Raw genomic sequence first — 16,165 nt, forward strand, 5'->3', positions numbered from 1 at the left:
TTGCGCTGTGTTCACTGTCCCATGATTTATGGGTATTAAATAGATTCTTTTTTTTAAAGCGGTCATTCAGAGGTGATGTTCCACGCTGGTGACATGGTTTAGCAGGTTTATCTCTTCCCCCACGGCTTGTGTCTAAAATTGGATCACCGTCTGCAAACCGTTTTCATTCTATGTGGGAGTTTCCTTACTCTTGAGGCGCCCTGTACTACCAGGAACCCGCTGTCATTAAACGGCTGTATTAGCCTCGCTGCTCTTCTGTTACAGCTGCAGAGCTCCTCACAAGCTGTGATTGGTCCGAATCCTGACTGTGGGCCTGGGCTGGATCTAAAAAATGTTCATTGTGGATGAAGGTATCAGGACTATCACTGACTCCTCTGGACCGTCAGAACATGCTGACCGCCAGCAGAGACAGTGGGGGGTTTACTCTACTGTAACCTAACAGCTTATTATGGCCCATTGTTTACAGTAAGGCCAGCTTTATGCTGTCTTACACATTTACAGCAAAACTGAACTGGCCAGACTCAATGTCAAACTGTGTGACGTCAGTTTTGCTGCAGATTATGCGGTAAAGATTTTCTGTCAGTAGATTTGCTTGTGTTTTCTTTTTTTTTATGACAAGTAGAGCCAGGCAGGCAAAAAACAGGCCTTCGGGAAAATAGTGACGATGCATTGTCTGGGAAAAATGTAGTAAGTGCTTAAGGAGAGGTTGGGGCTGGGCTTGGCTGAAGGGGAAAATGTCTCTAAAGTGAGCTTGAGGTCAGTAGGCTCATTTTTCTGTCCAGTGTGCAGTAGCAGGCTCTGCTATTGCACTGCAGGTCACTCTGGATGTGAACTAAGGACCAGGCTAATCTACTGATATTCTTCAGTTTTGAATAATGAGTTTTTTTGTCTTTATTCATCATCCCTCCCTCTTGCACGCTGTGCGATTTCGGACCAAAGTTTGAGATACCATCATAACTTTTTTAGCCTGTTTTTACTGTCAGAGGCTTAAAATCAGTCACAGTGGAGCAACGTCACATTAAACGTTCAAAGACTGCCCATTATAGCCCACGATCAAAGAACTCTATTATCCCCAGATTAAGGGGGAACATATATAAATACATATATATAATATGTATTCAAAGTTTCTGCATAGTAAATCAGAGCGGTTTGGTGTGAAATGCTTCACTCTACAGTCGAGCTGCTCACAGTGGTGGTGATGGGAACCAGACGTCCCTCTAAAAGCTCCTACAGAAAGTTCCTACATGAGCTGGTTCTGAATTCACTGCCTGATGACTGAGACGCTGTTTTATGAGAGTTTAGAGAACTTCAACTCCATTCATGGTGGAGGGAGACATGCAGGGCGCTGTGCGGCAAAATACTCCCCAAAGAAAACTCATTATTCCAGATTTTCCACTATTTTCCATCATCAACATTCCATATAGACTCAGGAGACTCGTGTAGGTTCTCTGGTGGTTCTGGATGGTAAATAAAGTGTCTATATCTGTGTTGTAGTCATGGCGACGCCTGGTTCCCATCACCACCACTGTAAAGAAAGTCTCTGCATTTGCAGCTTTTTCAGGCTTTGTTTATGTCTCTGCGATTGAGCTGGGCAGAAATTTTGAAAAATTGTTGAAAGTCCCCTTTAAGTCAGTTTTTTTTTTTTTTTTTATTTCCAAACACCGTCACCAGCCCACTAAAGACCTCCCAGTACAGGGCAGAGGACCACCAGAGGGTGCTTTGTGCTCTGCGACTCAGCGGCTGGGAAACCCTGCTGTGATTCTCTGTCGGTTCTCTTTCTCTAGTTGTTCAGTTCTCTGCTCTACTTCCCTCTGCGGCTCAGTTGTCAGTCACTGCTTTCATCTGGTTACATCACTGTGTCACCCAGCCCTGCTTTACAGCACACAGTGGGAAAATAGACCGTGGTTGGTTACAGGGCTCGTTTGCATCTTGCTGCCTTCTTCAGTGTCCGTATCGCAGTAAACAATATATAACACGGCTCTGAGACACAGTTCAGCGTTTCCTCCGACGCCCCTCATCACCTCAGCTCTCGTTTACTGTCTGCTGTGGAAAACTTGGTCTAGGTGTCTGAATGAAGCCTGTCGGGGCGGAGGAGGCGGGGCTTAGGCTGTGCACAAGGCTGCACTCATAAACAAACTGTGTGTAAACAAACGAAATGCAAACAACTTGGGAATAAAAAGCCTGTTTGTTAGTTTGTAAGTTTTTGTATTAAAGAGCCCATATCTTGCATGTTTTGTCCCTGAGGTCCACTCATAACACTTAAAACGTTCCTTACTTAGCAAAAGGTCATAATTCTACAGATGCGTTCCATATAAATAAAAGCAATGCATGGCCACACCATATCAACATGTGGGAATGAGATCCTAATGCGTGGCCACGACTAAGTAAGGTGTGGGAATGAGATCATGCTTTAGTAAGCCACGCATTAGGGTCTCAGTAAGTCGTGGCCATGCATTATTTTTATTTATACAGGATGTCACCAGCGGAGCCCCGTGTAATGAATTTTTATATGAGCATTTTCCCGTCTGGTCAGTCAGTACAGAACTAAGGAAACTGAACAGGCTGTTTTTGTTACGGTGCCTTTAAGACTGATGTATGCTAATGTGCTCCGTTCTGATTGATTAGAGATTAGAAAACAGTCACTTAGAAACTAATTATGACTGCTGTTGGTACATAAAGCTCCACAAAGGTAGTGGACTTCAGGGGCAGTGAAGTGGACCTCAGGGGGAATGTAGTGGACCTCATGGGAAGTGGACCTCAGGGGGAAATGAAGTGGACCTCAGGGGAAATGAAGTGGACCTCAGGGGGAATGTAGTGGACCTCAGGGGGAATGTAGTGGACCTCAGGGGGAATGTAGTGGACTTCAGGGGGAATGTAGTGGACCTCAGGGGGAATGTAGTGGACCTCAGGGGGAATGTAGTGGACTTCAGGGGGAATGTAGTGGACTTCAGGGGGAATGTAGTGGACCTCAGGGGGAATGTAGTGGACCTCAGGGGGAATGTAGTGGACCTCAGGGGGAATGTAGTGGACTTCAGGGGGAATGTAGTGGACTTCAGGGGGAATGTAGTGGACTTCAGGGGGAATGTAGTGGACTTCAGGGGGAATGTAGTGGACTTCAGGGGGAATGTAGTGGACCTCAGGGGGAATGTAGTGGACCTCAGGGGGAATGTAGTGGACCTCAGGGGAAGTGAAGTGGACCTCAGGGGGAATGAAGTGGACCTCAGGGGGAATGTAGTGGACCTCAGGGGGAATGAAGTGGACCTCAGGGGGAATGAAGTGGACCTCAGGGGGAATGTAGTGGACCTCAGGGGGAATGTAGTGGACCTCAGGGGGAATGAAGTGGACCTCAGGGGGAATGTAGTGGACCTCAGGGGGAATGAAGTGGACCTCAGGGGGAATGAAGTGGACCTCAGGGGGAATGTAGTGGACCTCAGGGGGAATGAAGTGGACCTCAGGGGGAATGTAGTGGACCTCAGGGGGAATGAAGTGGACCTCAGGGGGAATGAAGTGGACCTCAGGGGGAATGAAGTGGACCTCAGGGGGAATGAAGTGGACCTCAGGGGGAATGTAGTGGACCTCAGGGGGAATGAAGTGGACCTCAGGGGGAATGTAGTGGACCTCAGGGGGAATGTAGTGGACCTCAGGGGGAATGAAGTGGACCTCAGGGGGAATGTAGTGGACCTCAGGGGGAATGAAGTGGACCTCAGGGGGAATGTAGTGGACCTCAGGGGGAATGTAGTGGACCTCAGGGGGAATGAAGTGGACCTCAGGGGGAATGAAGTGGACCTCAGGGGGAATGTAGTGGACCTCAGGGGGAATGTAGTGGACCTCAGGGGGAATGAAGTGGACCTCAGGGGGAATGTAGTGGACCTCAGGGGGAATGAAGTGGACCTCAGGGGGAATGTAGTGGACCTCAGGGGGAATGAAGTGGACCTCAGGGGGAATGTAGTGGACCTCAGGGGGAATGTAGTGGACCTCAGGGGGAATGTAGTGGACCTCAGGGGAAGTGAAGTGGACCTCAGGGGGAATGAAGTGGACCTCAGGGGGAATGTAGTGGACCTCAGGGGGAATGTAGTGGACCTCAGGGGGAATGAAGTGGACCTCAGGGGGAATGTAGTGGACCTCAGGGGGAATGAAGTGGACCTCAGGGGGAATGTAGTGGACCTCAGGGGGAATGAAGTGGACCTCAGGGGGAATGTAGTGGACCTCAGGGGGAATGTAGTGGACCTCAGGGGGAATGTAGTGGACCTCAGGGGGAATGAAGTGGACCTCAGGGGGAATGTAGTGGACCTCAGGGGGAATGTAGTGGACCTCGGGGGGAATGTAGTGGACCTCAGGGGGAATGTAGTGGACCTCAGGGGGAATGTAGTGGACCTCGGGGGGAATGAAGTGGACCTCGGGGGGAATGAAGTGGACCTCGGGGGGAATGTAGTGGACCTCGGGGGGAATGAAGTGGACCTCGGGGGGAATGAAGTGGACCTCGGGGGGAATGAAGTGGACCTCGGGGGGAATGAAGTGGACCTCGGGGGGGAATGTAGTGGACCTCGGGGGGGAATGTAGTGGACCTCAGGGGGAATGAAGTGGACCTCAGGGGGAATGTAGTGGACCTCAGGGGGAAATGAAGTGGACTTCAGTTTTTGTCAAGACTGATGTAAGTGCTCTATTCTGATTGGCTGTGCCTCATCTAAATAAAAAAAACTCACTCAGAGCTGAAACTCTGCCCTGTGCTTCAGAGTGAGTGGGCGGGGCTAAACTGCTGTAGGCTATATGTAAATGAGTTCTTGTGACATCGCAGAAATAGTTTATTCAAAACAGGCTGTCTGCTGTTTTGAGACTGTAGCAGTATTTTTAGGTATTATTTTAAACACTTTTAGCTCAAAAAAGCCAGGAAAATGATTTTTCCGTCATATCGACCCTTTAACTTTGGTTTTTCTTTGCATTCTGCATATTATGTAGAGCTCTATAGAATCAGGACACATTAAAGAACCCAAGTCGAAGGGGCTCTCGGCCTCAGACTTCATACGGAGCCTGTACATGTGTGGATCACACCTACTGTTTAGTTGTTTTGAAGGGGTTCTGTCGCTGCTACAGTGAGCGAATGACCCTCGTTCCACGCTCCTCCTCTCGCTGCCTCTGGCCCTCCGTGCAACAAGTTAATGAGCTAATGAGTTTTACTGCTGCGCTGCTGTTTCTGAGGCTGTGCTTTCTTATTTTTGCCCAGAGCCCGAGGCCTGTTGAAATGGTTTTTTGGGAAGTCTAGAAGTACATAGTGTGCAGGGCATCAGGGCAAAAGTTCAGTGCGGAACGTTCAGCGATTCTTTGGCGCTACAAAGTGGTAAACAGCTCAAATTTCAGTGCTTCCAGTTGTTTGTGAAATTAGGCCGACGCTACATTCGTTCCACTCAGACGGGCAGATTATTTCATATTTGTGTTGATGATAAAAACAGTTCTGCTCAGTGAACCTCAGGTGTTTTGATGATGGCTGTTCTTGCCCAGGCCGGTATTGTGGTACCGCACCGAGTCCCAGTGGTATTTCTGCTTTATCCAGCTTTTACCAAAGAGGACTTTTTGTAATCACTTTCGTTTGATTTATTCTTAATTTATTCAGTAATAACTTGTAATATTATAAAAGGTATTTTAAAAAAGTTTTATTTAATATTTCAAGTTTTTTTGGAGCACAAACTTCAGTAAATGACACGGCGCTGTAAGTAAACCGTGCAGGACGTTTTTGTCTCGATATTCAAAATATGAGGCATTCTGGATGTTAATTTTATGATGACTTGATTCTCCATCTGAGGAGAACCCTTGGTTCCTTTTTTGTAGCTTCAAATCAGTTGAAACCTGTGAAACTGTAGAGTGTGAAGATCATATTATGATCATTTTGTACATGTACAAAAAATGGTTTTATAGTAATGAAAAAATAGTGATTCCAAACTTTTGCACAGTCGTGTAAAACTCTAATAGTGTAATGTATGTATATATATTAGTGACCATTAGTTAATAGAAAGCACATTTTTATTTCTCCACTAAACATGATGTTGATCTTAATGTTCTCCAGGGTGTTTACAGCGTTCGTTAACCCAGTGATTCTGACATAAGATGCCCTGTAATCTGTGGTTGTACAGCCAGTGACAGATTTACTTTCTTTTTTTTTTTTTGGAAGTTGTTGTACTTTCAGGAACTTTCACTTTCAGGAGCTTCTAACCCCTGACGCACTTTCAAAACAGCACAAACCGGGACTGGCAGAGCTCCAAAGCAGTAAAGCCTGAAAAGCTTGGAGTCTTCCAGGTTCATCAGGTCGAAGGCCTGAGAGAGATTTTAAAAGCTGTTAACCGCCGGCGTTTCGGACCAGCATGCCAGAATCTCCTGTGGAGGAGTCGGGAGTGCACAAAGGCTTTGTTCAGACTGCAGCGCAGATCAGATTTGATTTCCTTTATTAAATTGTTCTGGTGTGTAAACCTTGTTAAAGTTTCCGGACGTACCAATTACGCTCCGGTTCCGAGTCCGTATATGGAAACCGAGCTGCTTTTAAATTCCTTGTTTCTGTGACGTCACAAAATCAAATGCATTTGCATATCTCTGCCTGTTCAGCTCACGGCAGGTTAGCCCCGCCCACTCACGCTAAAGTTATATGGAGTGTTTCAGCCTGGACTGCTTTATAAATGAGGCATAGCCAATCACAGCTGAGCTCATTTACATATATCAGGCCTAAAGACAAAGGAAGTGTGTTGAGTTCTCAGGGGTAAAGACAACAAAGGACCTCAGAGAGAGAAATAAAATGCATAGATTATTCATTTATTTGTGGTTTTATGATACCAGAATTACTATCATATACTGTATTATTATTATTATTATTATTATTATTATTATTATGATATAACTGTCTGATGTTAATTCTTTTACTGTTCAGTTCTAGTAAATAATTGGATTTTTTAATATTTCAGTTTTCTTATCACTTCCTATCTAAGTTGGGCCTTTTCATGTGTTTTCATTGTATATTTTATGGACATTTTATGCTCGTTCTCTTTTTGAACAGTTTATTTATTTTATTTTATATTTAAATTTCACTTCAACGTTTTGAATCCCTCATCATTTCCTCGGCTACCTTGTAAATGAGGGTCATTTCCAGTCTAAATATGGGTTGATTGACGGATCGATTGATTGAGAAAAGTAGGGTGTCGGCCTCTGGAATCTGATTTATAGGCTTTCGTGTTCACATTTCAGGCTCCCAGTACCTAAATCTGACGTGCCACCAGCCTTGAGTCGGAATTTGAGCCATTCAGGATGAGCTTAAACTCTTCAAACGTCTTTCTAAGATAGATAGAATTATTGAAGTTGATGTCTGTGTATAAACTTATTTCCAAGAAAATGTGATTCCAAGGTTCCGGTGGTGCCGAGCTGCATCGGGACGAAGAGGAGGCTGATTCCTTGAATTTGCTGAATTTCAGCCGGTTTTTTTTTTGTTTGTTTGTTTTGTTTTAATGGTTCTGAAATATGGAAAATAAGGAAAACTAGAGTACTGAATATGGCATGTTTACATAAATCAGGTCCGTACATGGAGTGTGTATTTATCCCGGTACTGTTATGCTGTTTAGCTTCAAAAGAAGCGTAAGAGAGCCTGCGCTGCTCTCTGTTTGGGTTTGGTGGCTCTCTTTTTGACATAGTTGTTCTCTGGAAATGTGTTGCTCTTACAGGGGGAGGAGATCTTCCTGGACATGTTTGAAGACGAGTACAGGAGCATGACTGTAAGTCTGCCTTTCTCTCAAATTTTGCCATGATGATTAAGCAAACCCCTCATGACTGTGTATTGCTGCTGTAAACAAAGCTGAAGGCGACCTCCCTTTGCACTACCAGTCCACTGAACACGTAGACAAAATAAAAGTCTCCTCACGGGGGAAACAGGGATGCCTCACTGTAATGTGTTGTGTGTTTAGAGCAAGCCTCTGAACGTGGAGTATCTCATGATGGACGCGTCCATTCTTCTGCCCCCTACTGGAACGCCGCTCACCGGGATCGACTTCGTTAAGCGGCTGCCCTGCGGGGACGTGGAGAAGACGCGCAGGGTGAGCAGTGCAAACACATACAAGGTTCATAAGCATAAACATAAGCAATGGTATGTTTAGATATGAAATCAGTAGGGAAGAAAGTATTTACACACCACAGATTCACACCGATCAGGCATAAGATTGTGACCACTCAGGGGAAATGAAGTGGACTTCAGGGGAAATGAATTATGACCACTTTTACCATTATGACCACTCCTTGTTTCTACGCTCACTGTCCACTTTATCAGCTCCACTTACTGTATAGCTGCACTCTGTAGTTCTACAGTTACAGACTGTAGTCCATCTGTTTCTCTGATACTCTGTTACCCTGTTCTTCAGTGGTCAGGACGCCCATGGACCCTCACAGAGCAGCTACTATTTGAGTGGTGGATCATTCTCGGCACTGCAGTAACACTGACGTGGTGGTGGTGTGTTAGTGTGTGTTGTGCTGGTGTGAGTGGATCAGACACAGCAGTGCTGCTGGAGTTTTTAAACACTGTGTCCACTCACTGTCCACTCTATTAGACACTCCTACCTTGTGGGTCCACCTTGTAGATGTAAAGTCAGAATCCTTTTTGCTTGTAAAGGCACCAGAACACTAAAAACATAACATTACGCTAAATGCAAATAAGCATAATTATGCTGTAAATTAACGCCTTTCTTGTTTTTAATAAAGTAGTTGGTATCTTGCGGGCTAGTACGAGGTTGGTTCCAGATTTCTCCTGGACGCCTCTGGCCATTGCACAGATTTGTTAAGCTCCGTTTCCATCACACGTGATTTAACACAGATGTTGGATAATAACTGCAGATAATGCTGGGATGCATTTGTAAAGGGTTCAGTGAAGACGTAACACACACAATTACACTCAGAGTAGATGTTCTATATTAGTGTTAATATACAGCCCAGATTAAAAAAACCTCTGCCAACAACTTCTGCACAGTATTGTATATGTTATGTATGCTTATGTATCTTTGTCAGCATATGCATACTTTTGTTTATATTTGTAAGTACAAAGCCGAGCGACATTGTGTGTGGGTTGGAGGTGGATACATGCACTGCAAGCCTGTTAAATAACAGAAGCAGAAGTGATGAAGTGCTGAAGTGCTGCTTCCCGTCCGCCAGACACTTCGTCACGGCTGAATTCCGCCAGCGCTGACACTCGTTAGGAACACCAGCCTGCCAGTCAACGCCAACTCGGTCTGTTGGGAGGTCACACCTTGTTTAACAAGATCCTCCCTGTCTTGTGTTTCTGATGCGACTGCTGATCGGCAGCTGATTCCAGAGCCGATTTCAGTGCTGAGTTCTACTTCCTCGTGTTTCTGTGACTGTTCAATTCACTAGAAATTAATGGGTGACCTGCTGGAAATGACACAGCGTGACCGAAACGGCCGGCCCTTTCCAAATAATCAGCTCTGATTCTTCTGTGCTGTTAGCCTGATTTGGCTTTTCCTTTCTTCCTCTTTCGAGCGTGAGTCAGGGTTTTTCAGCTGCAGATAGCCGTTTTAGTCTTATAAAGCTTGAAATAACATCCAGCTGGAAATTCATTCTAATCAGTCAGATACTGTGCAGAAGTTAAATGTGAAAAAGCGGCTTAATGCCCAGCTCATCGGCGCATGACGTCGTGCCGCCTGCGGTGCAGTACGACAGTGCGACGGGACGTCAGTACATATTTTGAGATGGTTTTGCGCTTATTATAAGATTATCTACCTTATTTTTAGACATTTCTTTATCTGTTATTAAGTGAAATGATCTCATTATACTGGCAGATAATTTAGCTGGTTTCAAGCTCATTTCTTAAAACAAGCAAAATCACCTGCCAACATAGTGAGATCATTTTACCGAATAAAATTACTTAAAAGAAGTAAAACATGTTTGGAAAGTAGTTAAACTATCTTAACATAAACAGCAATCTCAACAGGAGAACTGTTGGTTATGTGGTCTAGATTTAAGATTTAAATCCTTAATTTTACTATTTTTGTCTTTCTGAAAATCTGACTTCTCTTCCCTCTCATAAACATACATTTTAACAGCTTTTCTCAAAAAGCCCTATATAAATGCGTAAATCACTCTTATCGGATGACCAAAAATTGCAAACAGCTGTCTAAAGTAATTCTGTTTCATCTTAATTGTCACTACACTTCCAAATCTGCACATTTTTAGTGCACAGTTTTTATTTATGTGCTGAGTTTAACATACTGGGAAAACTGAAATATGAAGTATAATGTTATGTTAGCATAATTTTAGAATATATAATGTTAAATTCAGCAAATAGGCAGTAACTGGGCAGTAAAACAGTAAAAAATGGCATGTTTGTGTGTTTTCTGTAGAAAATGTTTTAACTTATTTTCTGTAATCGATGTGGCAAAAGCCGTGAAACGTTGGGCAGAAATGCTCAGTTTAAAACTCTTTTTTTGAAGCGTATTATCTGATATATTTGAGCGTCATTGCCTTGATTTTATTTGATTTGTTGCTGTAGTCATAACAAAGCTACTTTACTTCTGCTGCGTCCCAAACGACGTATTAGTGCGCTAAATACTACACTGCGAAAGATGATCTTAAAACTAGTCAGTAAATCTAACATTTCTCTGCTTGAGATTGTTGTAAGCTTAGTTTAAGACTAACTTATTTCCAAACATGTTTTGCTTGTTTAGAGTAAATGTATCTCACTACCAGATACGTTTAAGATAATTTTGCTGAATTTTTAAGAAATGTGCCTGAAACCAGTAAAAATATCTTCCAGTGTAGTGAAGCTTTCTTGATTAGATTTTTAAAACAGGTAGAAATGAGTCTAGAAATAGTCTAGATAAGCTTATAATAAATGCACAGCCGTCTCAAAATAAGAAATATTAGATAGATCTTTAAATTAAATTAAATTAAGATCATTTCACTTGACAAGATACTATTTTTTGCAGTGTATGCAAAAACGCCACAGTCCATTCTCTTCTTAAACGGAAACAGGCCTCCCCTCCAGCACATGACAGATGGATCCGGGAGGTTCTGTCATATATCAAACTTGAAAAGTTAAGGTTCTCCCTCAAGGCTTCCTTGGAATCCTTTCACGGGCCCTGGAATCCTGTTTTAGATTTTATTAGCAACCTTACTGTTTCATCTGAAGAGCATCGCGATGCCTCAGTCTGTGAATCGAGAGGCTTTTTTTCCCCTCTCCTAACTTTGTTTATTAATCTGACCAAGTTTCAGTTTAATATTTACATTGATTTTGGCCACTGTTGCTCTGTTAGATACCTTGTTTATAACTTAGAAGCAGCTTGAGAGTGAGGAGCAGCATCGCAGGGGTGGGTGGGTTCTGTCTGAAGGGTTACGGGTCGATGTGGAAACATGTTAGTAGCGTGTTAGTAGAAGTGTGTGGTTTGGGACGCAGCCTTAGATCAGCCAGCGAGGCCTGTTCAGCAGGCCAGCAGCTGCAGTGGCTAATTTTAGCTCTGCTGAGCTGCTCGTTAGCTGCTCATTAAACATTTCCAAGCAAACATTTAAGGCATTTACAGGATAAGAGTCATTTATTAAGGTAAGCTGGAGACCTTAAAATGTGATATCGTTCCACATAAGACCCATGTGTCAGATGGGCAGTTAGATAGACGGACATGGAGATAGATAGACAGACAGACAGACAGACAGAAGGGGGTAGATGGGCAGATAGACAGACAGAAGGGTAGATGGGAAGTTAGATATACGGACATGGAGACAGACAGACAGACAGAAGGGTAGATGGGCAGTTAGATAGACGGACATGGAGACAGACAGACAGACAGACAGACAGACAGACAGACGGGCAGGTAGATAGAGGACAGACAGATAGGCAGGTTCATTGATTCCAGAGGGAAAGTCTTCCATTGCAGCAGTACAAAGTACAGTAAAGAGCACAGTACAGTAAAGAGCACAGTACAGTAAAGAGCACAGTACAGTAAAGAGTACAGTACAGTAATGAGTACAGTACAGTAAAGGGCGCAGTACAGTAAAGAGCGCAGTACAGTAATGAGTACAGTACAGTAATGAGTACAGTACAGTAATGAGCACAGTACAGTAAAGAGCGCAGTACAGTAAAGGGCGCAGTACAGTAAAGAGCGCAGTACAGTAAAGAGTACAGTACAGTAATGAGTACAGTACAGTAATGAGTACAGTACAGTAAAGAGCGCAGTACAGTAAAGGGCGCAGTACAGTAAAGAGTACAGTACAGTAGAGCGCAGTACAGTAAAGGGCGCAGTACAGTAAAGAGCGCAGTACAGTAAAGAGCGCAGTACAGTAAAGAGCACAGTACAGTAAAGGGCGCAGTACAGTAAAGAGCGCAGTACAGTAAAGAGCACAGTACAGTAAAGAGTACAGTACAGTAAAGGGTGCAGTACAGTAAAGAGTACAGTACAGTAAAGAGTACAGTACAGTAATGAGTACAGTACAGTAAAGAGCGCAGTACAGTAAAGGGCGCAGTACAGTAAAGAGTACAGTACAGTAAAGAGTACAGTACAGTAATGAGTACAGTACAGTAATGAGTACAGTACAGTAAAGAGCGCAGTACATTAAAGGGCGCAGTACAGTAAAGGGCGCAGTACAGTAAAGAGCACAGTACAGTAAAGGGCGCAGTACAGTAAAGAGCGCAGTACAGTAAAGAGCGCAGTACAGTAAAGAGCACAGTACAGTAAAGAGTGCAGTACAGTAATGAGTGCAGTACAGTAAAGAGCGCAGTACAGTAAAGAGTACAGTACAGTAAAGAGCGCAGTACAGTAAAGAGCGCAGTACAGTAAAGAGCGCAGTACAGTAAAGGGCGCAGTACAGTAAAGGGCGCAGTACAGTAAAGAGCACAGTACAGTAAAGAGCACAGTAAAGAGTGCAGTACAGTAATGAGTGCAGTACAGTAAAGAGCGCAGTACAGTAAAGAGTACAGTACAGTAAAGAGTACAGTACAGTAAAGAGCGCAGTACAGTACAGTAAAGAGCGCAGTACAGTAAAGAGCGCAGTACAGTAAAGAGCGCAGTACAGTAAAGAGTACAGTACAGTAAAGAGTACAGTACAGTAAAGAGCAAATCAAGTATTAAACATACTCGATGTACAGATGTCTAAATAGGATGTGAAGATGAATAATAAATGCATTAAAATAACAATAAAATGACTGTGCAGTTCACGAATAACAGTCTGTGCCTGTCCCTCCAGTGAATGACCTGGACAGGGTGTTATTATGTAAGAGCTTTGTCAGTTTTTAGCCACTTTTATTCGTTTTTCTAATCTCTCACACTGTACTGGTCTGAGCTCTGCAGGCTGTACAGATCCACCAGGCCAGTTAATCTGCTCGTGGGGTTTTCTGGAGAGCTTTGTCTTCGTCCTCCTGCAGGGGCGTAGCTGCAGCGGTTGTGATGAGACGGCTCCGCGTTACGGCTCGTCATGATGTACCCCCTGTTTAAAATTACACTGAACTGAGAAAACAGGAGAGTTTCATGTGAATTCAGGGTTTGAGGCTTTCTTACTTTTGGCTTTGTCTAAAATCCCCACTGCTTTGTTTCCTGTGAATACCGGGATGTTTCTTGACCTGCATGGTCATCTCCTCCTCTGAAGTTCCAGTCACTTGGATGACAGACTGCTTCCAGGGAACTTTGGATATTATCTGGATTGTCCTGAGATCAGTCTAGTGAAGGTGTGGTGTGGATAGTTGCTTTGCACAACAATGGGTCTCATTTCCGCTTCCTTAAACCACTTGGGTAAAGGAAGAGAGACTTTCTCAGGACTTTGTAACTCGGGGGATATCAGTCTGATTTTCTGTCCGCTGGTCCGCTGTCGGCCTTGACCAGCTCACACGTTGGTTCAGAAATTCTAAGAACCGAGTGTGCTGTTGCAGTTCAAAGCCATTAGGTACTTTTAAAGCTCTTGCGCTGTTATTATGCCTCCGTTTTTAATCAGTCAGACATGTTCCATTCATAAACAAGATCTGGCCTGTTCTGGACATTCCTTATCCTTCCACAGAATCTAGCAGGAAAGCATTTAGTTACATTGGCACGCATATTTTGGGAGTTTTCATTACATTATTGTTTTAAAGGACTTATCTTTTTTTTTCCCAAACTAAAATAATAACACAGGCGTTTTTTTATCTTTGCCCTGCAGATATAAGTAAATATGCTGTATATGAGACGTCACGAAAGCAGTGAATTCAGAAAGGCTTGGTTTCTGTGTATGGGCTAGGTTTCGAACATGTTAAGTGTCTACATGTGTGTATATATATATATGGAACAAAACCTCGCATCTCCGAAACGGTAACTTTACAGGGGAAGGAAAAAACCTACTTTACTTACTTGGAAGTCAATGGAACCAGAATTTTTTCAGAGTCTTTTTTTGGTCCATTCTTCATGAAATTTACACACAATGTAAAGGCCTTCAGGCTTTTTCAAATGATGTCAAAAACTGAGAAACGACAAAAATAGAGATACAAGGTTTTGTCCCAATAGCAGCAATATAATACACACACATACACACACACACACACCACTCACAAAAAGTCGGGGATGTTTGGCTTTCGGGTGAAATTTCAGGATCAGCCTAAACTGCACTCTAACCTTTACAGGTGAACTTAATGTGACCTTCTCTAACCTTCTGAATGCACCTGTCCAGCTGTTCAGTGTTTCAGTACTTTCTGCACAACTTGCTGTTCTCTAACAAGGAGCTTAACGGTGGTGGTGGTGGTGTTACAGTGTGGGCAGGTGTGTCCAGTCAACACAGAACTGCCCTACACTTTGGGAATGGTACAGTGACCAGCCCATACTACTGAATAACATCATTAATCCAGTCACTGCGCCTCTGCATGAACAACACAGGCCTCATTTCATCTTCATGGACGACGAAGCTCCAGCTCATCGAGGGCGCATCATCAGGGAACGGCTGCTGGAGACTGGGGTACCTCAGCTGGAGCGGCCTGCACTTTCTCCAGACCTCAATCCCATAGAAAACCTAGTCGCCACATAGAGGCTCGTAACTCTGTACCCCAGAACCTCAATGACCTGAGGGCCGCCCTTCAAGAAGAGTGGGACGCCGTGCCTCAGCAGACCACGAGTCGACTGGTGAACAGCAGGAGACGTCGCTGTGAAGCTGTAGTTGACGCTGAAGGGCGCATGACGAGTTATTGAGACACTGAGATGTTTATTGGGGTTTACCCACCACTGCTGGCGGCTTTTGCTTCAGTAAATTGTTTGAGATGAAGAAATCATCACCGCACGCTTCTACTGATACGCCCGACTTTCATGATCTAACATCACTGTAGCGAGAACTTTTTACGTTTTCCATAAATTTCACCCCGAAAGCCAAATATCCCGAACTTTTTGTGAGTAGTATGTGCTGTGTGTCTGTGTGTGTGTCTGTGTGTATATATATATATAATTTTTATATAGCACTTTTCATGTTTCATGCCAGTTGCAGCTCCAAGTGCTTTACAGACAGGAGATTAAGCCCCATGTTTTCTGTGTTTTATTGAAGGTGTTTGCAGAAGGTCAGTATCTGCAGATGTGAGATCATAGACAGACACTCTGTGATGTAAGCAGAGCTCTTTTAAAGCAGGACTCATCTGATCTCTCGGTGGTGTTCTTGTTAGGATGCTGCTGTGTTTTGTACGAGCTGCAAGGGACACGTTGTTTTCTTAGGAAGTTCAGTAAGACGACCATTACAGTGATCAACTCTGCTGGAACAAACGCACCAACAAGTTTCTCTGCGTCGCGGTGAGACAGAAAACTGTAGCAGTATTTCTCAAACTATAAAGAAGAAAATGAAAAGAAAAGGGTTTGATGTGGCCCTTTAAGTTGACGTTGCTGCCCTGTCATGTACAGGCCTGTTTGCATTCCTCATGAGTGCCGTTTTTTGTGCTTACACAGACACTATACAGGTTTCCTTTGTAGTTTGGGCTTGACAGACATGTTTATTTATTTAACACTTAATTAGACACACATGCACTCGCTCACTCGCGCCTGGGAGAACACAAGACAGATGTACGTGCTATAGATAGAGACGTGATGCAAGATCCTCAGGATGTTCCTCTTTGCCAAAGGCAATGGTAACATGTAGAGCCATGAACACTGAGAAGCGTTTAAATGTTTAAGAGTTTTTTTTAACGTGGTTAAGTGGTTATTTTCTGTGC

General features: G+C 43.8%; 1 protein-coding gene across 6 annotated transcripts in view; it reads left to right on the forward strand.

Annotated features, from left to right (window-relative positions):
- The window catches only part of clec16a (C-type lectin domain containing 16A), a 129,614-nt gene that overhangs the window by 68,977 nt on the left and 44,472 nt on the right, over nt 1-16,165 (forward strand). For all 6 annotated transcript variants that reach the window (XM_017718318.2, XM_017718321.2, XM_017718319.2 and 3 more), the window contains 2 exons: nt 7,695-7,745; nt 7,935-8,063. In XM_017718318.2, the coding sequence (XP_017573807.1) occupies nt 7,695-7,745; nt 7,935-8,063 (180 nt within the window). The remainder of the gene's footprint in view (nt 1-7,694; nt 7,746-7,934; nt 8,064-16,165) is intronic.

Source organism: Pygocentrus nattereri, chromosome 14, assembly GCF_015220715.1.
Source record: "Pygocentrus nattereri isolate fPygNat1 chromosome 14, fPygNat1.pri, whole genome shotgun sequence".
In the NCBI taxonomy this organism is placed as follows: Eukaryota; Metazoa; Chordata; class Actinopteri; order Characiformes; family Serrasalmidae; genus Pygocentrus; species Pygocentrus nattereri.